We start from the raw sequence: 23,792 nt of genomic DNA, 5'->3' as shown, positions 1-23,792 counted from the left end.
CAATCATAAGAGCAATGTGTATACAGCGTTTCGTGAATATCAGAAAAACTATATGCGAGTAGTTTGGAGTAATTTGCGACATGTAAATCGTCAAAAATGGTGTATTCGCTGTTAGCTTACGACCTCCACGATTGAGCTATCAAAAATGTTCTTCTCAATTTAGCATCATATTGGATAGGGGCTGAAGGTGTCCTCGATTGCAATTTTTCCGATCATTCCCCTAGGAGGAGTTGGCAAGAATGTGCTTAAAATGCATGAAAAACCAACATTTTTGAAAATGGCCGACTTTGTCGGGGGCGGGGCTTATAAAAGCCAATTTGAAATATGTCCGCAATCATAAGAGAAATGTGTATACAGCGTTTCGTGAATATTGGAAAAACTATACGCGAGTAGTTTGGAGTCATTTGGAGTAATTTGTGACGTGTAAATCGTCAAAAACAGAAAATTCTCCGTTCGCTTACGAAGTCCTCGTTTGAGCGATCAACTATTCCTTCGCAATTTAGCATCATATTGGATAGGGGCTGAACTTGTCCTGCATTGGAATTTTTCCGATCATTCCCCTAGGAGGAGTTCGCAAGAATGTGCTTAAAATGGCTGAAAAACGCACATCTTTCAAAATGGCCAACTTTCTGGGGGGCGGGGCTAATGGAAGACAATTTGAAATATGTGTGCAATCATAATAGAAATATGTATACAGCCTTTCGTGAATATCGGAATAACTATATCCGAGTAGTTTGGATTAATTTGCGACATGTAAATCGTCAAAAATTGTGTATTCGCTGTTAGCTTACCACCTCCACGATTGAGCTATCAAAAATGTTCTTCTCAATTTAGCATCATATTGGATAGGGGCTGAACGTGTCCTGGACTGGAATGTTTCCGATCATTCCCTTAAGAGGAGTTCGCAAGAATGTGCTTAAAATGCATGAAAAACGCCCATTTTTCAAAATGGCCGACTTCTTGGGGGGCGGGGCTAATGGAATCTATTTACAAATATGTCCGCAATTCCATGAGGAATGTCTGTGCCAAAATTCGTGAAGTTCTGAGAAACTATATGTGACTACCACACAATAGGGGGCGCCAGTGAGCAGTTTTTTTTGAAAAATGATGTTGTTTTTTTACATTCTCGAAAAGCTCGTGGGCTCTGACGTGTATCCCAAGTTTTGCGTCCGAAGCTCATTTTATGCTATCGCAATTAAAAAAAAATGTGTGCAAAATGTCAGGTCATTCGGAGTTATGGTGCGACTTTGTAAATTTATTCCGAAATGGGATTTTGATAGGTGGCGCTAGCGAGCACGTTGTAATATTTTAACCCATTGACTCCAGAATGTTGCAATTTTTACCGGTCCTGGCGCCCGTGCAAAATTATACAACTTTCTCAGCGTTCTAAAGCCTTCAAAAACAGGAAATATGATTCCTTATAATAATAATAATACCACGGAGAACAATAGGTTCCTCGCACTTCGTGCTAGGACGCCGTTGGGTCCTAGCGCTCCGTGCTCGGGCCCTAAATAGTTATAGCTTTAGTGTTGAAAATGAACAGACTCGATGTCCTTCTTGTTTTTTTACTAAATCATTAATTTACTTCCATCCTGACATTGCCAGCCTAAATTTTTATTTTCTGTCTTCTCAGGGTTCATTTCCAACATGTCCATACACAAGCAGTTCTTCCCAGATGAGGAGGATGAGAAGGGTGCAGCCAAGGCGCTGATGCGTCTTCAGGACACGTACCAGCTGGATTCTGAGGCCTTCTCCAAAGGAAAGCTGCCAGGTAACCGAAGAGAGAACATGAGTACACAAGAGGATAGAGTCAGTGTGTACATTTCTGCAAGAAAGACAGGAAGGTTCACTGAACCCAACTATAAGCCTTTTATATTAATGGTTTGTTTATTTTGTATAAACACAATTGTGTGTATAAGTCGTTTGGGTTTTGGCCCTCCTGATATGGAACATTTTTGTGAAATGAGGTTAAGTTGAGGAGTCCTCACTTCACTCCAGCGGCGCCGGATTCATTTCAGAAGTGAGGTGGCCAAAAAGTGCGTGTGTTTGTGACATACTTGCCAACCCTCCTGATTTTCACGGGAGACTCCCGTTTTCCTCCCGGGGTCATATTTATCCCGCATTTCTCCCGATTTCTGACTAAATCTGATTTGTTTCATTCTAACATAACGCACCAAAAGTTACTGTTTCCAGTCGGACTACAATACAGCTACACTAGGGCTGCACGATATTGAAAAAAACTGACATTGCGATATTCTTTTCCCCTGCGATATATATTGCGATTTTTTTAACTATATTTAACCGGGTGAAGGATTTTAGTCACGGACGTCTGGATCTTAACTGGTTGACTCATCATACCTTAAGTCAGGGGTCTGCAACCTTTTTGACCAAAAGAGCCATTTTGCTCCTTTTTCCAAAACATTTTTTTGTCTGGAGCCGCAAAACATATTTCATAGCTAATAAAGTTGTATTTATTGTTATGTCAGACATAAACTACAGGTTTTTTTGCATTTATTAGGCTATTTATAACATTATATAAAACTGTTAACCTCTAATAAGAAACAAAGAACTCCTATAAGGAGAATTAAAAAATAATACACAGGCCTACCTTAAAATAAATTAAACCCAGCAATTGGGGAGTCCTCTGCACATTTGAAGGAAAACAAAAAATTAAAATGGGCCCACTTTGAAATAAATAAAACATATAGCTGCACCCTAAAAATAGTTAAAGGTAGGGTAGGTAAGAATGGAGAAACCAGCTTGAGTGCGCTAGAATTTGAAAATACACAACCGGAAAAAATATGCCTCTTCCTTCAGACTTTCTTACAGAATCCCTCCTCCAACATACACAAACGTGCATCATCAATGAGGCCACGAGATAAGTTTGTGCACAGATGGAAGGCTGACAGGCAGGTAGGCCATCCAGTTATTTTAGCCGGGCCAGCTAAAATGATTGGTCGTGCTTATCACAGCGCTACGGCTTCCAGAGATTAATTTTAGTATGTATTTATTGTCAAAGCATTTAAAATATTCATTGCTATCGGGACGTTAAGAGCATTCCATGGAATATAACAAAAAGTGTTTTCTGAAATTAATTACATACCCCATTGAATTATGACTGAAGATCGTCAGCTGTCTTCCTCTCCCTTGTTGTTCCTCGATACGTAAAGGCTGCAGCACCTTTGACAACTTCTCTCTACATATCAAACATACCGGTAAACCAGCATCGTTTGCTGTGAAAGCATATAACTCTGTGATGATGATGATCACTACGTGACAGAAGTTTTCAAAACCGTTTATGGTCTCCGGTACTCCCAGTCCAACGCCGACTGCATGCACAGCGTTAGAAAATGTTGGCGTCAGCTGATAAAGGTGTTATGATTCTATCTTGTTATTCACAATGTTGATTAGTCTCTCTGAACTCGCTAAATACATGGGTCTGGGGTAGAGTTCTTCAAAATTGACGTGGCAACTCTACCGTGAAGTCAGAACCTCTGGCTCTTGGACTTGTTTTGTGAATTCTCCGGCCGAAACTCCTAAATAAACCATCAGTGTTTGACTACAGAGCTCCAGCTCTCCCCGTGTCTCCTTCCTGAGTCGGTGACTCCCACTGCATTGCTACACAGAAGTTTTCCCCCACAATGTATGTATATATATATATATATATATATACCCAGGATGGCTACATTAGATTTAGATTTGTTCTAATAATAATAATTGTATAATACTTTTTCCTACAAAATGTATTTAGACCCAAAATATTGCATATACAAAACTAATGCTAAAAAACGTTTAGTCCAAACTCATCAATGAAATCATACAAATATGTTGTGTAGAACATGATCTTGGGTAGGTAAAGATATTGCACAATATTGTCTGATTTTTAAGTTATTGAATTCTGCCACAGGTATTCACTCCAATGTCATGCTGACGGTGGAGGACTGCTTCGATATGGGGAAGACAGCGTATAATGACGCAGACTATTACCATTCTGTGCTGTGGATGCAGCAGTCCCTAAAGCAGCTGGATGCCGGGGAGGAAACAGAGGTTGCCAAGGGCGACATATTGGACTACCTCAGCTACTCTGTTTACCAAATGGGAGACCTACCTCGAGCCATTGAGCTGACACGGCGACTGGTGGCTATTGGTAAGATGCAACATGGGAAAGTGTACAGACAAAACCGAGAAGCTCAAATCAGTGTGCACACTCTTTCACATCATTACAACATCTGTCATTCATTTACTTCTGCATGAGTCAGTCTTTTATGCAGCCAAAAGGGATGGGTGAACGAGTTCATGAAATTTATTTTTAGAAATCAAAAAGGGAAGCTGTATTTAAAGATCACTTAACCCACATACACACACATACAGACACCAGTGAGCTGACCAATAAGGCCACACTCCTCCACCATGGGGTAATTGATAGGTTGTCTTCTTGCTTTTTCACAAATGCCTATAGTACAATCTCCTCTCATTGCAATGGAGCTCTTGGCTTGCCATGGCAGCAGGGTGTTGTCCATACAAAGGAAGAGCCCAGGGTTTGCAACTGTTATTTTAGGCCCGTCCACACGGAGACAAAACGGAGACGAAAACAAACCAAATTCGACATCAAAAAGGTCTTCCGTCCACACGGAATCGGCTCAAGAAACGTGTCCGTCCACACGAGACCGCTCGACCCGCTGGAGATGCTGTATTACATATGCCGGGCCTGTAAGTGGCGCTGTACTTCCGCCACAACATACACCAAAAGCAGTGAAGAAGACCGATGACGATTATTGTTATGATATTATATTATATTAAATTATTATTTTTGCTGATGGTTGTGGTAGAGGAGCTGTAGAGAACGAACGCAACCCTGTGATCCGCCATTGTTGTTGTTGTTGGCGAACGGGGGTGAGCAGGAAAGGTGGGGAGAGGCAGGGCTCTGGCGTCATCGTTTTCAGGGAATGATCGTATAGGGCGTACACACAGTCGCAAGCATTACCTACCCACTTTGGGAGCCGTTATCAACAGGGCCGTCCCTCCCTACAGGCAGATCACGCAGACTGCGTGGGGTCCACCTCGGAGCGGAGGGAGCGCTAATTGATAATAAGCGCACCTATGCGCTTATTATTAGTGTGGCGCGGCACGGTTTCGCCGCTGCGAGGCTCCACTAGCACCGCCAACAGCAGCCAGTAAAATATGCATAAATAAAAAGAAAGAATGCTAAGTAGGTAACATAAGATAAGAATTAACACGTTTAAATTATTTGTTATTGGTTGTGATCATATTCTAAAGATTTTTGGATTATTGAAAAGTAGACAGCTCCCTTTCATCGGAGTGTTGAGAGCTGTATCCATAAATTCATTTTGTGCTCAAAGTGCAACAGATTGAGGCATTTCACTTCAACATTTAAAAAAACATCTTCCCGGGGGTGCATGCCCCCGGACCCCCCTAGAGGAGGTGAGGTCCAGCCCCAAATAATGTAGGTTAAAATAATTAAATTTAATTTTTCTTTTAGTAAACACTGAAAACTGAGGTTACCTACTGTAACCCCAGCTTCTATGAGTAAATGGCGCAGCCCTCTAAGGCTATCGCTATTGGGTAATCCTCCTGCGCCCCCGCACAGCACTGAAACACTTGTAGTCCACGCCCACCCGCAAGGTGGGCCCCACCCTCGGGCCTCCTTCCGGTATAAATAGGAAGGTGGCCCGGCAATCTGCTCCCATACAACATAACTTTTCTTCAGCTATTCATAGAGCCAGTGGGGCCCAACGCTTAGAGGGCTGCGCCATTTACTCATAGAAGCTGGGGTTACAGTAGGTAACCTCAGTTCTATTTCGTATATGGCTTCGCCCTCTAAGCCTATCGCTATTGGGTTAAGGGCGAAGCATGATGTAGTCTGCGCCTCACTGGGTCCGCCCGGCACTAGAAGCACAGACATACCTGCTCAATAACACCCCCCTGCCTGATGTGCCATGCGTAATGGCTCATCACCGTACCTGGAACATAGCAAAACATGCCTATCTTCCCGACGGGGTGAAGGCTGGGAACAATACATACCGGCCGCTGTGAGAAAGTAGAGACGAAAGTCCCACCTCGTCCTGCGATCGTAGTGGGGTAACAGCAGCTCTCTGCGTGTCAGACAGGTAGGAGAGCGCCCAGCTGGATCCCTGACGTCACTCACTCTGACCAGGCACTCCGTACAAAGTGTGTCAGAGGAAAAAGGAACATCCCTCCTATAAGAGGGGGAAAGGGCCGCTCTCCGCGTGCCGAGAGGCAGGAGAGAGGCGCACAGCTGGCTCCCTGACGTCACTCACTCCGACAGGACACCCAGTACAGGGTGTGTCAGAGAGGAATGGGAGACATCCCTCAAATAAAATTGAATAAACGAAAAGGGGGAAGACCAAGATGCAGCAGTGCAAATATCTTCCACTGACATTCCTCCGTGCAAAGCCGTGGAGGAAGAAATTCCTCTGGTGGAGTGCGCATTGATGTTCTCCGGGGGCTCCACCCCAGAGGAGACATGCATGTGACACAGCCTCACACAACCTGTGTGACAGCCGTTGTGCAGACAGAGGTTGCCCGATCGAGCGCTCTCTATCGTGCACAAACAGGCGCTGAGAATGGCGCAAGGCAGCCTTGCGCGCCACTAGCAAGACAGCGCGCGCACAGGACAGAGGAGATTTAGAAAATTAGCGGGGGTAAAAACCGCGTAAAACACTGTTCCTGGGATGACAGGAGTGTTTCTTGTATCCCATGGAACTGCTGGGGGGAGAGGCTTCTCTGTGAAGTGCCGTAATGGTCTTTCATGGTGACGAGCCACGCCATCGCCGCCGCTGCCCGTGAGGCAAAAGAGCTGCGAGGGAGTTTCCACACGCTGCCTTTCACTCCGTCTCTCCTCATGAGGCGCGTACACGCCCAGGGGATGAGAGGTGTGTGCATGCTTTCCACACGAGGCGTTATAACGGTGCTCGTGGTTATTATGACCGTGTGTAGGAGGCATATCTGGGACAGAGGAATGCCGCGAGTTCTGCAGTTTATAAACCAATAGGTTAAAACAGCAGGCTTCTGCAGCGAATGAACCACCTCTGGAGTGTCCCCCTGTTGGAAGAGACCCAAGGGGATCATCACGTGACCAGCTGACGCCAACGCCGAGCAGCTGCGTCACGGAGAGGGCTGTGTGGGTTGTGACACGCCGGAGGAGAGCTGTCAGTTCCTCCCCTCGCTGCCGCGAGAGTCGCGCTCTCATGCTGGCTGAGTTTAACTCCACTCCCAGATAAACGATTGTCTAAGAGGGAAGAGGACAGCTCTTCTTCCAATTTATTATGAAACCCAGTCTTTGACAGATGCGATACGAGATGTACCGTCTGTAAAGCGACTTCCTCCCTGGAGCGAGCCAGCAAATAGCAGGTCGTCCAGAGGAAAACCACACTCTCATCCCTCCTCTGTGTAGTGGCTCCAGCCTTCTCTACACAAATGCGAGGAGCCAGGAAATATCCGAACGGCAGACGATTGTCTGGTCTGATATTCCCTGAATGGAAAACGCAGGAATTTCCTGTGTTTCGGGATGATGGGTACGTGGAAGTATGCATCCTTCAGGTGGAAGTGAACCAGTCGTCCTGGTGAAACCATTCCAGCACCTGTTTGATCGTCAGCATGTGGAATACTGACAGATCGAGGATGTCTCATTCCCCCAGTATTTTCCGGGATTAGAAAAATAACGGGAGTGAAAACCCCTGATTTTCCTCTCTTTGAGGAACCCTGGAAATATCCTCTTTCAACAGGAGTTCCAGCAGCTCGGATTGGAGCGCAAGACATAGCTTCTGGGAGGACAGGAGTATTTCCTGTATCCCATTGAACTGTGGGGGGGGGGGGGGGGAGAGGCGAACTGCAGGACGTGTCCTCTGCTGATCAGCCTGCTCATCCATCTGTCCATCAGACACACGCGCTGCCACTCTGAGAAACACTCTAAGAGCGGGCGCACATGCTCGAGATGTTCTGTGGTCGTCATGGCAACGAGCCACGCCAGGGAGTCTCCACACGCTGCGTTTCATTCCGGCTCTCATCATGAGGCGTGTACACGCTCAGGGGATGAATGGAGGTGTGTGCAGTGCTGTCCATACGAGGCGTTATAACAGCGCTCATGGGTTTATTATGACCGTGTGAAGGAGGCGTATCTCGGACAGAGGAATGCCGCGAGCTCTGCAGGTTATTAACCGAGGTTAAAACCGGCAGGCTTCTGCAGCGAGCCCTGCTGTCTACTTAATCAACAGATTAGTGGCAGTCGGCTTAATTAGCGAGCTCTGCAGGTTATTAACCGATAGGTTAAAACCAGCAGGCTTCTTGCAGCGAGACCTGGCGCCGTGGCGCTGCGGGCGCTGCCGCTGGGGGCACTCAGCCTGGAATACTGCTCATTCCCCCGTTCTGGCTTCTCTGTGATGCCATTGCCCTCGCCGCCACTGTGAGGCGAAAGGGCTGCGAGGAAGCCTCCACACGCTGCGTTTCACTCCGACTCTCATCATGAGGCGCGTACACGCTCAGGGGATGGATGGAGGTGTGTGCAGTGCTGCCCACATGAGGCGTTATAACGGCGCTCATGGGTTTATTAAGGCCGTGTGTACGAGGCGTATTTCGGACAGAGGAATGCCGCGAGCTCTGCAGGTTATTAACCGAGGTTAAAACGGGCAGGCTTCTGCAGCGAGCCCTGCTGGTAATCAACAGATTAGTGGCAGCCGGCTTAATTAGCGAGCTCTGCAGTTAATTAACCGATAGGTTAAAACCAGCAGGATTCTGCAGCGAGCCCTGGCGCCATGGCGCTGCGGGCGCTTCCGCTGGGGGCACTCAGCCTGGAATACTGCTCATTCCCCTGTTCTGGCTTCTCTGTGACGTGCTGTAATGGTCGTCATGGTGACGAGCCACGCCATTGCCCTCGCCGCCGCTGCCCGTGAGGCGAAAGGGCTGCGAGGAAACCTCCACACGCTGCTTTTCACTCCGGCTGTCATCATGAGGCGTGTACACGCTCAGGGGATGAGTGGAGGTGTGTGCAGTGCTGTCCACATGAGGCGTTATACCGGCGCTCATGGGTTATGACCGTGTGTAGGAGGCGTATCTCGGACAGAAGAATGCCGCGAGCAGGCTTCTGCAGGGAGCCCTGCTGTCTACTTAATCAACAGATTAGTGGCAGCCGGCTTAACTACCGGCTCCGCTTCCTCGGAGGCTCTCGCGGGACCAGGAGCGGGGGAGCCTCACTCCCATTTGACTCGCCGCCGGGAGACCCTGTCTCTGGGGTGGCGGGGGAGCGGAGACGTGGGACGGAGCCCCTGCAGCCGCCGGGGCGGTTGCTGTGGGCGTCTCTCCGCTTACGGCCTCCTGTGGCCGGCGTGGATGCCGCGGCTGCTGCGGGCGTTGGTGCCGCTGTGGCAGCTCAGCCGACTGGAGCCAGCTGTACATGCTGGCGAATGCCGTCCACCTGTTCCGCGGCCGTCTTAATGGACTCCACCATGGCGTGGAACTGGGGTCCGAACAGCCTGTCCGGGCTGATTGGAGCGTCCAGTAGCACTTTTCTGGCCGTCTCCGTAACAGACGCCGCCGCGCTGTGGTGACGGAGAGGGGGAAAGCATGTTCGGCCTCCAAGCTGGCACCCTGCTCCGACTCTGTCTCCCCCGTCCGGGGGAGAGGAGGGAGGGGAGCCGAACGGTGAACCGTGGAGGGAGGCGGGGCAGGAGTTGCTTCGGACTCCTGCCCGGCACTCTGCCCCAGGGACACGAGGCCCCGTCCGCGGGCTCGTAAACCTGGACGGGCCAATCGTCCTCCTCGGCCACAGCAGAGTGTCCGCTCTCCGCTCTCCGCTTCCTGTCGCCCGACGGGAGACGAGCCCAGTGCATGCTACCTGCTGGTTTAGAGCCGCGTACGCGTGCTCTGACCCCCGGCAGGATTCGCATACTGCTTTTATCTCTGCAGGTCATAACTCATTATGAACCCAGAGCCACATGAGGGACAACCACGGACGCAGTTGTTGCCCGTGATGATTCTCAATTGCTGTGCTTCAGTAACTGTGCTGGTTTGCTGAAAAAAAGAGGGAGCAGATTGCCGGGCCTCCTTCCTATTTATACCGGAAGGAGGCCCGAGGGTGGGGCCCACCTTGCGGGTGGGCGTGGACTACAAGTGTTTCAGTGCTGCGCGGGGGCGCAGGGGGATTACCCAATAGCGATAGCCTTAGAGGGCGAAGCCATATACGAAATAGAACGGGTCCCACAGACCCAAACAGCACACAAAGGTTAAAGGTAAGCATATAATTATGTTAAAATGTGCTAAATATATACATTGCAAAAAACAAAAAAAGAGGAGTAAAAGTAGCTCACTACTTGTTTTATTTTTTGAAAGTAGCTCTCATCCTAAAAAAAGTTGGAGACCCCTGGTCTATGCGATAGAGAACGTTAGCGGATTCCACTGATATCTGCGTCAAGGGCTGTGTATTCAGCTGCAGGCCATCCTTTCAGATCTGCAGTACGCCTGTTTACATGTCAAGTTAAATGAATCGAGGTAGGGCAGATGTAGCAGACTGTATGACACTAAGTGCTGCCAAAGTGACATTAAGTTATAAAATGCACATATAACTAAAAAGAGAGCAATGTGCAGTCAAGATAAAGAAAAAATAAACTATAAAACTGGAAGTGCAGTAAAAAATGTATTATAAAACAGACAAGTCAAATCAAGCAATCTGATTGGTTTTTAGCCGTGATATACTGAGCGTATACCACGGGTAGAATTGTAGTTTTCAAAACAAGTCAGAACTGCCGAACCACAACCCTTAGCTGTGATATAATGAGCATATACCACGGCCTGTCGTGAGCTATTGCTTAAACATATAACAGCTGAACTGTTTATACTGCCAGGATCAAATTTGTGTTACTAAATCAGTGTACTTCAGTGCTGTTTGAAAATAGCATACATACTCATTTATGTTGTTTATTGAATCCTCGTTTCAGAAGTCTGAAATTCCCTTCAACAAAAATAATGAAATGCACATTTTCGTCCAGCAAGTCGATACTTAAGATACCCTCTGTTTACTGTAACTGTGGTACACACAAGGCAGCTTTGTTCCTACATAAAAATAACCAGGGGCAGAGTATGTTGCTGTAATTCATCTGATTACTAATGAACTAGTGCATGTCCACAGACCTCCACAAGGTGGTGTGCTTTTTCTACTTTCTGTACTTTCTGTAATTGCTTAAATACCTCAAATAATATCTAAAGCACACAAGGGACTCTCAGATTACCCTCATGGGAAATATTAAGATCATTTTCTTTATTCACCATTACAAAAAGCACACCATCATCTACTCCATTGCTAAGCAAAGACCTGCATTTATAAATGTGACTAAATAACATAACTGTTGAAGAAGAAATGAAAAATACCAAATGCTAAATGATCCTATATAGTCATTATAGCTGTTCAGATCAAAGTAGAGGAGTAAAGGGTACAATATGTCTTCTGAGATATAGTGGAGTAGAAGTATAAAGCTTATTTGAAAGATAACACTCACATGAAGTCGACACAATGTTGTACTCAATTCAGTCATAATTAAACCATACAGTACTAGGTCAAATAAATAAACTATCAAAGCTATAAAAATCAAAATCTTATTTTATTTTAATACTAACTTCTTAGCTGCAAATGGTGTCAACAGTAAAAGGGACAACACTTTTATCAAATGTGGCCATATAGTAAACCTCAACACAGGTTCTCCTCTGCTTTACAGGTAATTCCACTTCGGAGTAGAAATGTTTCACTAAAGACCAACATTTTCTTGTACTGGCAGATCCCAGCCACCAGAGGGCAGGAGGAAACATGCGTTATTTTGAGGGCTTGCTTACCAAGCAGCTCAGAGAGCTGAACCAGGAGGACTACCCGCCGCCCTCTGAGGAGCCCATCCAGCTGGGAACCTACACCAGACCCAAAGACCACCTCCCAGAGAGAGAAGTCTACGAAGCTCTCTGCAGAGGAGAGGGGCTCGGAATGGTGAGACATAAGGACAAAAAAAAGGCTCATTGATAAACAATCTATAATAAAAAGAGGAAGTCAAAATGACTAGATCTCTACCTACTTTTCTGAGGTGTACATTTGAAGTGAGCAAATACCTATTTTGACATTAGATTAGAGCTTCAACAACAAATAAAGGAATTGAAGTAATATACAAGAGCAATGTTAAGAAACCTGCAGTAAAGTGACAGGTATAACAGCAAGCTTGCAATTGCTGCAGGCATAAACACCCCTTTCACAAAGACGGATTCTATGATTGTCGAGCAATTCTGGGAAGAAAAGGCTGATAAAACCCATTTACAGCTATGATCGATGTGGCGTGTTTATAGCAAAATGTTCCACTTAAGCTAATACAAGCTCTGTTCTGCTCTGCTCTGACGTTTTACTGGGAAATCTTTGAGTTTACCAAGTATACAGGACAAAGATTTATTTTCCATACAAGCAAAATGTTGATAAAAACCTGTATGTGGGCACCTGAAGTGAGCACAGGCTTCCAAGGTCAATCCTTTCCGTGTGACATTAGATTCCAGCAGCAGTGTGGCAGACATTTCAAATCTGATTTCACTTCTCCTAAATAAATCCTTTCTTCATAATGTTTCTGTTTATCTTGTATGTTTGACCAGAATAACGTGAGGCGCAGCCGCTTGTACTGCCGCTACCAGGATAGAAACAGGAACCCTCGTCTCCTGCTGAAGCCCATAAAAGAGGAGGATGAGTGGGACAGCCCCCGCATCGTACGCTACCTTGACGTCCTGTCACACGAGGAGACTGAGAGGATTAAGCAGCTGGCCAAACCCAGGGTGAGACAAGAAGCAACACATCAATGATAATACATCTAAACATTCTGCACTCAACCCAGGACATAACACTAAATACTGTACAGTGAACTAAGTACTTTTAAAATACCAACGTTTTCATGATATTTAAGACCTAATTCAGAACAAAACAAATCCTAAAGCCATGAGCTCGTCAGGTGATGAAGTGCAGCTTCTTTGTTCAAAGATAAGTTGTACAAAGCAATAGTTTTTACATTTGGAATGTATAAAAAGGTGTTAATTTAGAGAAAAGCGTCCGAATCAACAACATGTTGGTATAGACTTACCAACATGTTGATAAATTGAATAAGTGGGCACACTCTGCGTACTGTTTATGATAAACATAATCATCAATAATTGTATATCTGTGTGTTGTTTTTGCTTCATAAGCTTGCCAGAGCTACTGTCCGTGACCCCAAAACAGGCGTCCTGACCACAGCCAACTACAGAGTGTCCAAAAGGTAAAAGGTTTTTGGAGGCACTTTTGAGGATTAAAAGCATGAAAGGGCTTACTGTTAATCGATTTTGTTTTATTTAGTATTGATACTATTTGCTGTGTAATTCAGGTTATTCAGGGGTTCAGCCTTTGCATTTTTATGCAAACTACATTCTCATTCTGCTGTGAAACTTGTGTTTATTCTTTGATTCCAGTCAATCTGTGGCTACAACTCTGTCAGTAGTAATTATAGGGAATGTGTCACACCTGTGGGTGCGACGTGTCTGCTGTACAGTACCAATCAAAAATGTGGACACACCTTTTCATTCAATGGTTTTTGTTTATTTGAATTTGTTTCCACTTTGTAGATTAATACTGAATACATAGCAACTATGAAAGAACACATATGGAATATTCTAGTTAAGAAAAAAGTGTTAAAAAATCCAGAATATGATTTATATTTAGTGAAGCTGACTGAGAGAAGCCAAGAGTGTGCAAAGCTGTCCTCAAGGCAAAAGGGGGCTAATTCGAAGAATCTAAAATATAAAACATATTCTGGATTGTTCATCACTTTTTTGTTTACTAGATAATTCCATATGTGTTCTTTTCTAGTTTTGATGTCTTCAGTATTAATTTACAGTGTAGAAAAAAATTCAAATAAATAAAGACCTTCGAATGAGAAGGTGTGTCCAAACTTTTGACTGGTACTATATGTCACAGACAAAGACACACACACACACACACACACACACACACACACACACACACACACACACACACACACACACACACACACACACACACACACACACACACACACACACACACACACACACACACACACACACACACACACACACACACTATCCCTCTGTCTCTCCTTCTGGTCAGTTAGAGCTTGTGGTTGTCGGTTATTGAGCTGCTTTTCACTCGGCCTCCCCTTGGTGTGCTGTGAGTTTATTTACCTTGCTAGCAGTGATGAAAGTGCAGTGTTTCCCACAGATCTGAAATATACTTGGGGGGGTGGTGGTATTGGGGGGTGGGGGGGTTGAGGTGACGTGCAACAACATTAACATTAAACTTTCTGTTGGTCGCTTGTTAGCAGACCCTTCACGCGATGGCAGAGCGTACAGGTACAGTCAGGGCCCATAGTGATAGCCCTATAGTTTAAATCTACTACCCACACATAAACATATGGACATTTATTTTGGAGTTAAATGCATCAATCTGGTGCACTTTGAGGGGAAAATAAAGAGACTAGATCTATGTAAACACCTATATGAAACAGAACTGTATACATTTCAATAATCATAAAATCATGTCCATAACCAATAACATACCATTTCCAATATTAAAAAAACACTGAAACTTGTTTATTTATTTTTGGTTCATTTATAGTTGTGAGTGTGTCTGTGCTCCTGAATCAGCCTCTCCTCCCTGCTCCTCTTTGAGGCAGCAGCAAAGACTAGTTTTAGCTCTCAACAAGTTTTAAAAGTGTATCTTATCTTTTTTCACCGAGTTAACTTTTTATTTATTTATTCATGCATATTTTACTAATCACTACCCTCTCAAATGGAAATATGTGTTTACATAAATGGTGACCAAACCGCTTGAGACCCACTGAGAACTTAGACTAAGTTAACTCTCTAAACACTCAGAGAGTCCTTTGCCTCACCTGAGCTGAGGTTATCCCGAGCTTGAATGACACACAGAGACCAATCAAGGGCTTTGATTTATGATCTGTATGCCAGTGTCCATGTCGGCAGGCCGGATCATATAGACAGCCAGTCACCCTCTGTGAGGCAGGCCACTTAACAGGCCAGGCCATCGGGAAACCCCCCGGTCCTCCCGATGGCCAGTCCGGGACTGGGGACAGGATGCGTAGGGCGAGGGATCATTGTCCACAAGTTAATCGATCGCAGATGGCGTCGTGGTCACGGACAAATGAAAAAAAAAGATTATATAAAAATAAAAACCTAAATGGGTCTCGAAATATACTTGGGCGGCCGTTAATATACCTGGGTGGCCCGCCCAAGTATAGTCTATGTGTGGGAAACCCTGAAGTGCCTATTGCATGCTGACCTGTGTGAAGGATATCTTTGTGAGCAGAGTAATTGGAAACCCCCTGAAGCTGCTGGAGATCGACTTCATGTCTACTCGGAACGCTTTTTTTTTTTAGCCTGGCCTTGAGAAGAGTTTATGAGCCATACATTTGAATAAAAGCGATCTCACACTGTATCGCAACATCTATTCTGAAAGTCCTGCTTTTTCAGGGGGCATTTAACTTAGGCTTTATTCACTTAACTCGGATAACTGAATATGGCAATTCTCTGCCAATCTATTCAAGCAAAGGATGCCATTGGACCTAAGAGGAAAACATGTTTACCAAATGAAAGATCAAGGTCACAGGCAGCACATTTTGGAGGATACAGCCCTAACATCTGCAGCTGATTTAAGGGAAACGGCACCAAATCTCATCCTCTGAACTCTGTGTGCTCCCATGCTGTACGTTTGGGTGCAAATTCCCACCCTTCCACCTTGAGTCCCTTGTGAAACGATGCCCCTATCATTGTTATCTTCCAAGGTTTCCCAGAAGAGTCCATCCTGCAGACTGTGTTGAGATATGGGTAACTGCGGGGGGGGGTCCTAACCTAAGGAATGGTTCATTTAGCCTCCGAAATGTGATCTAAGGCCTCTGTTTTGTTACCTCACATATGGTGTGCGAGTCACACTCCCAGGTGTGATTTATGTTGTCTTCTTGCTCCTGACCGGAGGTGGTTGTCATGGTGACAGGTTGACTGGTATAGAAAACAAGTTCCACAGCAGTGTTCAGTGAACAGTCCCTGTTGAAAGGGAAGCTCAGATTCCACTAGTTCAGAATAAATAAGTGATTTGGTTTACAAGAAAAGACTAAATCAATCCAAATTATTATCATTAAAATAAAAAGGTGATAACACATGTAAACTTTTTTTTGTTTAATTGCAAGAACTGAAAATGATGAGGCCTATGCAATACATAGACGTTTACAAAACATTACATTAGGACATTTACAAGTTGGCTACGGGTGGCAAAATGGTTTTGACAAGTTATTGCACGACAGTTATTTATAACCTTTATTATTCTTATTATTTATTTAGCTTTGAATCTGTATTATCTTAATTGGGTTTTTATTTTATTTATTTTTGTATTGGTTTATTTATTTTAGAGCTTTTTATATTTTATGGTATTTATTGTTTTTTATTTTATTATTTTTTATTTTCTATTATCATAGCTTTTACCTCCTGTGTCCCTTAAACTGTTAAAGGACTTTGAGCTGGTTTATGAAAAGTGCTATCAAAATAAAGCACTTATTTCAGACAATCTGGTCAAATCTGGTATCTTAAGCAAAATACTCAGACTGATATTTGATGAGGAGCAGGAGAGGTGCACAGCAACTTGAGGATCTAATCCTGAGTGTCCAGCCCGAGCTCTGAACTACTCAATCACCAGGGTTAAAGTGTGTTTGTGCAGCGTACTATATGCTTATACATGAACACTTTAATGTTTTTTTTCCAGTGCATGGTTAGAAGAGGAAGATGACCCTGTCATTGCCAGAGTCAACCAGAGAATAGAAGACCTCACAGGCCTCGAAGTAGACACTGCAGAGTTACTACAGGTAATTTCATACGGGACAATAGACCGAATTGCATTAATCAACACACCCTTATTTCACATATAACTCAGTATTCTGACATCCATTCTTATGATTTTATTCACTAAAATGAAAGTGATATGTGCTGGGTAACGTTTTTAATTTGATTCGATTTTGTTGAACTGATAGGTTTACACATTCAGAAATTCCCATTATATCTTATCCAAGGCAGTATAAAAAAGTGAACTGAATCGTGTTTGTTTTATTTAAAGTAAGGACAAATCACATTTAAGAAAAGCCCAACTGTAGTGGGATATGTAATGTAATCAGTCAGTGATATTCAACAGACCTCACTGGAACTACTTTCTTACAAAAATGTTATCCCTGTTTTTATCCAAAGAAGAGTTGTACATTCAAGCAAAGTATACAACAATTATTCTTAATTTAGCAATGACTGTATATTCCAGGATAGATTACAATTAAGTTGACAATCATATATTTGTTATCAACTGATTATTTTTGCCTAATAATATAAAACAATTATCAAAATGTTTAAATCATCTTTGTCAATGGCTGACCAGGTCGCTAACTATGGAGTTGGAGGACAGTACGAGCCACACTATGACTTCTCAAGGGTGAGTTAATGTGTGAGTGAGTGTGGGTGCGGGTGGGTGGGTGGGTATGGAAGTTAATCGTTTTAGTTTCAATACTTTTATGAAGATCACTGTTAGTGAATGTGTCTAGTACTCTTTATTATAAGGAGCACATCACATTACTTGTATGAACATTCTCTCATTGTCTAAGATTTAATTGCTTGAAAACAAACAAAACCCTTCTTACCTTTAATTTTATTTTTCTATTATTGTATCCTCTGCACTGCGAAGGACACATTTTGTACATGTCAGTCATTTGACTCCTGACATTTTAGCTGTAAAAAACCCCCAAAATATATACACATTTAAAACATTTGTTTTGGTTATTTTGGCAGATTTTAGAGGTACACTTCTAACCTTTATGGCCTTCCATCGCCATCACCCTACCTTTCGTAGTGAGTGAAGACTCAAAATGTCTTTGGTTGTTTGGAAAATACAGTTATTGCCAGGACATTTTAATCCTGCCCAACAATAACCGACAAATAAATAAGAGCACAATGAAACTGCTGCTAGACAACAGCATGCTTTTTCCTTTTTAAAATACGGCGCCGTTTGGTTGTGAATAATCAAGTCATAATCTGAATATTACTGTCTCCTCTTCCTGTGCCTCTTATTTCTCTAACTGTTGTTAAACTGTGGTTCTGTTTTGTCACTTATCTACCTGCTCATCAGTTTGATCATCTGAAATCTGTGTAATGTTTGCTTTTAACTCTGTCAAAAATATCTGCACTGCTTGTTGACTGACTGTATAACTTGGTGCATTGTGGACTCATACCCCCCCCCCATCCTTTAAAGGTTAAGTGACCCTTTCCCTCAGAGATCCCAGCTCTGTTCCCTCTGTGTGTTCCAGCTGGGAACCATCTAAGATGTGATCTATGGTCTTCATAAGATCTATAGCTGTATGTATTGTGCAGCCAGCTAAAGAATCTTCTTGTTACATTAATGAGCCGAGGTGAAAAAATGACAGTGATAATTTATGGATTATTAGATTTTTGGTCTTTTTTTCTGAGGATCCTCTTTGAATAAGTAGCCAACTTTATGATTTATGCATCTTCTTATACAAAAATGAAGTGCTACATGTCAACTTTTTGTAGTTTTATCAGCATTATGTTCCTTTAAAACTTTTAAGTTGCACTTGCGTGACATTTAGTGAAATTAGGTTGTAATGAGATTGGATGTAAGTGTAGTTAACCTTTAACAACATATTCTTCTATAGTACCATCATTTTGTAACGACACCCGCATTTGTAGGAAATTGCTAAACACTATATTGATACATTACACTTCCAAGTATTTTGTTATAAATCATAACATATTGTAATGATTGTTACACATTTTACATACACAATTCATTTGACCCTAGTGAGTATGTAAAAATACACACGAATGGATAACTTCATTTCAAAAAAATTGCTATAACATTGTAACAACAATGCATATTTGATGCATTTGAGCATGACTAGTACTGATAGAATACAATAATGGGTCAAAATTAAGTATGGCGTTGAATAAAATGGGTATAACTTACACTTTTACACATGCAATATGCTATAATTTAATATAAAATGCAGGGAAAGGTATAACACATTACATTATAATTACATTATGTGGTGTTATCACATAATGTGTTATTATAGTGCACTTAGTGTTGGGGATCCTATTCCATGTCTTTTGAGTGATGGGTTCATGTCTAACCATCTGTTGCAGCCTCCTTTTGACAAGAATCCCGACGGAAATAGACTTGCTACATTCCTAAACTACGTAAGTACGCGTGGGTCGGAGAGCAGTGCTTTCATCATGTATGTTCACTCTTGAATTTTATCTTCATAGAAAGATGAACCTGATGCTTTCAAAAGATTAGGCACTGGAAATCGTGTGGCAACTTTTTTAAATTACGTAAGTATGTGCACTTAGTCGCCATTGGTTGAAGGCCGGTCTCCTGAAATCTACACACCGGCCTTTCTTTGTTTTCGCTTCATGCTCTAGTTCAACTTGGACTTGGATTGATTGACTTTAATTTGGCGAACACAGTCGTACCTCTCTTCTGATTCTGTAGGCACTTGATGCAATGAGGCAAGAGGCTGTAGCATTCAAAAAAAAACTCTCACTACCCCATCACTTGGAAGACTGAGAAACAAACTTCAAGGAGGTTTTTCTGTCAATCAGTTCCAGTACACATTGCAGAGAGTTGTGTTGGCCATCCCCCATTAACTCTTTATTTTACCCTTGCTAACACTGGGTTGTACAAAATACAACAACTCCCCAAAACAGAACGTTTTTTAATGATGGAAGCACCTGAATGATCCAGAGAATACAAGGAGTAAAACACTTCACACATTTAAAGTACATCCTTCCGATAAAGGATCATCACTTTAGATCAACAAGCATGTTTGACTCGTTTAAAAATATATGAGACACAACTAACATAAAATAACAGTGATGAAGTAGTGATGAAATGTGTGTGGAACAACTGCTGGCTCATTTTAGAGGAACCTTTTCTGTGCTCTGAAATCTCTAGTCTTTATAGTTTTCCCTCGCTGTAGTTCACATAGCGGTTTCTTACACCCCATTGTTGTATAAAGATGTGTGGCTTGTTATTTTGTGCAAATTACTTCATGCAAGTCCTTAACTGGACCCAGTTTTTCACTTCAGATGCCTCTCATTAACACTAGAACCGCCAACATTCCATTACTCCTAGAACCGCTGAGGGGGTAATTTTGACCCCCCCCCCCCATCCATCGCTACATCCTCAGCACTTGCAGAGATGTAATTTTTGAAACATTTAATTTGTTAATTTTCATAATTTCCCTAAGTAGGACTTCACAAAAAAACGATTTAAAACCCAGTTTATGGTGTTAATTGCTTCAGTTTATAATCATAACAGATCAAAAATTCAGATTAATTTTGACAATAAATCAATAAATGTGGCGCTTCTACAAACAAAAACAACATAAGAAATACATTTATTTTGTGCACATTACTTCATGCAAGTCCTTAACTGGACCCTGTTTACATGCCACTCATTAAGCAGCATTTCAAATGTTTTTACAAAAGAAATTACATTACACAATAATCTATCTTGAAATTAAAATCAATGTATACAGTATATACATTTAACAGCATTTCTAAAACAAACAAAACATGTGTTTAATTAAAGCAGTTTCCAACGAGTGTGTGTGTTTCCTCAGATGAGCGATGTGGAGGCAGGAGGAGCCACCGTCTTCCCTGACTTTGGAGCAGCTATCTGGCCTAGAAAGGTGATGACAGCAAAGCATGTCTGTGAATAAATATTATAATACTATTTTCCAATTGAGACTGTGTTCACTTTGTAGGGCTAGTGAAAAACAGATCTTTCTGTGTTGTTATGTCGAGTCAATGATTAAACACGCCCACTCTCTGTAAGTCCTGACAGAATGATGGAGGATCTCAGTGGGAGATTTCCTCTACATTTATTAGGTATCACTTTGAAATGAAAATTGATGAAGCGTGACATTTTTTCAACTATAGGCTTTGTGCAGTACTTCAGAAGTATTTGCCCTAGGTCATGGCTCTTTAACAGTGGCGCCGTGGCACAGATGGGGGTTCTTACCGCAGGGAGGCCACAAAATGATTATCATTTGTAATGTTTGGAAAGTCGGTTATTTTAATAGGTCTAGCATTACACATAAATCAAAAATACCATTAACAAAAATGTATTTGCCTATTTGTTAAAAATAAACAAAAGATGTTATTAACACCAAATGAATGATCCTCTTTCTGTAACTAAACATTTACTATGAATCCTCTTGCAACTACATTGGCTAGCTCACTTATGTTTAATCGCTGCAAATAGTGAAATAGAGTTTCACTTATTAATATAGTATAGTATTGTTTGTACATGGTGCTTTGGGCTACCCTTCAACATAATACACATACCATGGACAAAAGGGAACTGTCTACCACATGGTCTGCCAACACTTTGTTCTTCTTCTATCTTCTGCAGTGTGTAGATGTCAAATATATTTTCTTTTCTTTTGCCAAGAAGCTGTTTCTTTGTACTTTGCACGCTCCTCAAACACTTGTTCGTGATGTGCATAATTCTGGTCATTTGTCTGAATGTCTTTCTCTGTGAAGGCAGCTGTCTTTTTACTTGTAGCTTGGAAAACAAACTGCAATTGGCCTTGGACAGTCGTTGTGTCCCAACTTAACCCCAAATATCGGTTCAATGTTGACCTCTGTTTTCCAATTTCTTGCTTATCAGTCTATCCAATAGTCCAACCTTATCATTTCCCTCGAAGTGTCGAGTCCCAAGTAGATCCTCACGTTTGTCCTGCTGGCTTACAGCAACTTTACATTCTACTTAGAATTGACTCTTTTGTTTTCTGTGTATTTTTCAATCAATACCATGTATGTATATATGCATATGTTTCTCAAGCAACCAATAGTCCGCTTGAGAAACTCGCGTCATATTGCTGCAATGATCCACACTCAGCGTGAAGCCGCTTGTGCTCCAGGACTGCTGTAGCCCAGCATCTGTTTTTTTAACTATCGTCTCCTCTCTCCTGTACATCTTATGTGAGCTTCATATGTGAATTTGTTCCATTTCTCCACAGGGGACGGCAGTGTTTTGGTACAATCTGTTCAAGAGTGGGGAGGGAGACTATAGGACCAGGCATGCAGCTTGTCCCGTCTTAGTAGGAAGTAAATGGGGTAAGTAACAGTTAAGATTCATCACGGTTTTTAATTATTACATTGAATGAGAAGAAATCATATTTGGTGAATCTTTGGTCATTATGAGTCTTACCGTCCCAGAGAACAGGGCGGTTTTTTTTGTTCAGAATGCATGGCTAATCCGACTAGGCTTTTTTGTTCCTCATATGTATGTTTTCTTTTATTTCATCAGTGTCAAATAAGTGGATCCACGAGCGAGGACAAGAGTTCAGGAGACCCTGTGGCCTGACAGAAGTGGACCGAAGTTAAACACACACTTAACAAACGTGCAAAGACACATGCACTGTAAACACACCCTCAGTAGTGCCTTAATTCGGTAAATTATTTAATAAACCATAGACACATAACTCAACACCTGTCACTCTCTGCTTCAACCTGTCTACATCGTAAATATTTAATAAGGAAATGATATCAGCCTGAGGTGCGAAGAATGTACTTCCCCAATAAAGTGAATTTTGAATAAAGCGTACGAATTGTAAATCAAATTCCTTTATCAAAACAAAACACAGAACTATGTCAGAGCTATGATGGTTTGCCAATGTACACCCACTAATAGTCACTAATATCTTAGTATATTTTATTAAGTTATAAGCAGTTCCAAATATGAGTTCTCTAAAAAATCTTTTGTACTGAAACCAAAAAACAAATACTAATATTTTACGTTGTAGTCCTCCATACTGCTCCATTTACACAATAAGAAGATTTGTCTAACCCCTAAAAATGAAAACCCCTTATTTATGTACCTAATATCCTAGCTTTTAAAAACATACATCGAAACATACAGTTGGTGTGCTGAAGGCCTTACCAAAATGGTTTCAGAGCAAATGATTGAGGTTTCAATGTGATAGACATATTTATTGAGTCGAGAAAAATGACCTTCTTTCAATGATTTAGTGACTCTTTTACCCAACTGTAGTTGATGATTACCTAATGCTACAATGGATGCATTGAAAAGGTATGGGCTCTATTTGAAGGTTTAACACGGAAACATTTAAAGAAAAACAAACTATTTACCTACAGTATACTACTTTCATTTTGTAGACATAAATAGGCTTTACTCTATCTTCATTTACACATATTCTTGATTACATTCTCCTGACACTCTGTTTGTTATAGTTTGCATCTAAAGGGTTTATTTTCCTTTAAACCTGAAAGAGAAACATTTCCTCCATAACATGTCCATGATGTTTTATTTATGTAGTGTTTAAATTATTTCACTGTTACATGTTGTGCTCTTTGGTCAAACTGGCAAACAAGCAAGTCTAAATAAACTTTGTCTTTTATTAAAATGTTTACTGTCTTAACTTTATTACTGGTTAATTCACCGTAAAACAGAGTGAGCAAAGTAAGAATATATCAAGAGTGATTTGCTCGAATCTATTGCACACTCTTTATGCATTCATTATAATATTTTGATTTCACTGTCCAGCAGTTGCTAGTTTATTTTATTAAAAAAAGCCCCTTAATCTAATGTTGTATACTCTTAAACTTATTGATGAATGAATGTATATTTTATTTTCATG

The 23,792-nt window shown here is 42.2% G+C and overlaps 1 protein-coding gene across 4 annotated transcripts in view; it reads left to right on the top strand.

Annotated features, from left to right (window-relative positions):
* Nucleotides 1-23,558, top strand: part of p4ha2 (procollagen-proline, 2-oxoglutarate 4-dioxygenase (proline 4-hydroxylase), alpha polypeptide 2) — a 41,411-nt gene extending 17,853 nt beyond the window's left edge. For 3 of the 4 annotated variants that reach the window (XM_079650678.1, XM_079650679.1, XM_079650680.1), the window contains exons 5-15: nucleotides 1,634-1,771; nucleotides 3,908-4,147; nucleotides 11,805-12,004; nucleotides 12,649-12,825; nucleotides 13,231-13,301; nucleotides 16,832-16,931; nucleotides 17,489-17,542; nucleotides 19,390-19,455; nucleotides 20,748-20,816; nucleotides 22,152-22,248; nucleotides 22,442-23,558. In XM_079650678.1, the coding sequence (XP_079506804.1) occupies nucleotides 1,634-1,771; nucleotides 3,908-4,147; nucleotides 11,805-12,004; nucleotides 12,649-12,825; nucleotides 13,231-13,301; nucleotides 16,832-16,931; nucleotides 17,489-17,542; nucleotides 19,390-19,455; nucleotides 20,748-20,816; nucleotides 22,152-22,248; nucleotides 22,442-22,518 (1,289 nt within the window). In that variant the 3' untranslated portion in view covers nucleotides 22,519-23,558. Of the gene's footprint in view, nucleotides 1-1,633; nucleotides 1,772-3,907; nucleotides 4,148-11,804; nucleotides 12,005-12,648; nucleotides 12,826-13,230; nucleotides 13,302-16,831; nucleotides 16,932-17,488; nucleotides 17,543-19,266; nucleotides 19,321-19,389; nucleotides 19,456-20,747; nucleotides 20,817-22,151; nucleotides 22,249-22,441 lie in introns of all 4 variants that reach the window. The other variant, XM_079650681.1, reaches the window with a different exon arrangement.
* Nucleotides 23,559-23,792: the final 234 nt, after the last annotated feature.

Source organism: Notothenia rossii (assembly GCF_949606895.1).
Source record: "Notothenia rossii genome assembly, chromosome: 9".
Taxonomy (NCBI): Eukaryota; Metazoa; Chordata; class Actinopteri; order Perciformes; family Nototheniidae; genus Notothenia; species Notothenia rossii.
The sequence above is the reverse complement of the archived record's forward strand: the minus strand, read 5'-3'. Positions and strand labels throughout refer to the sequence as shown.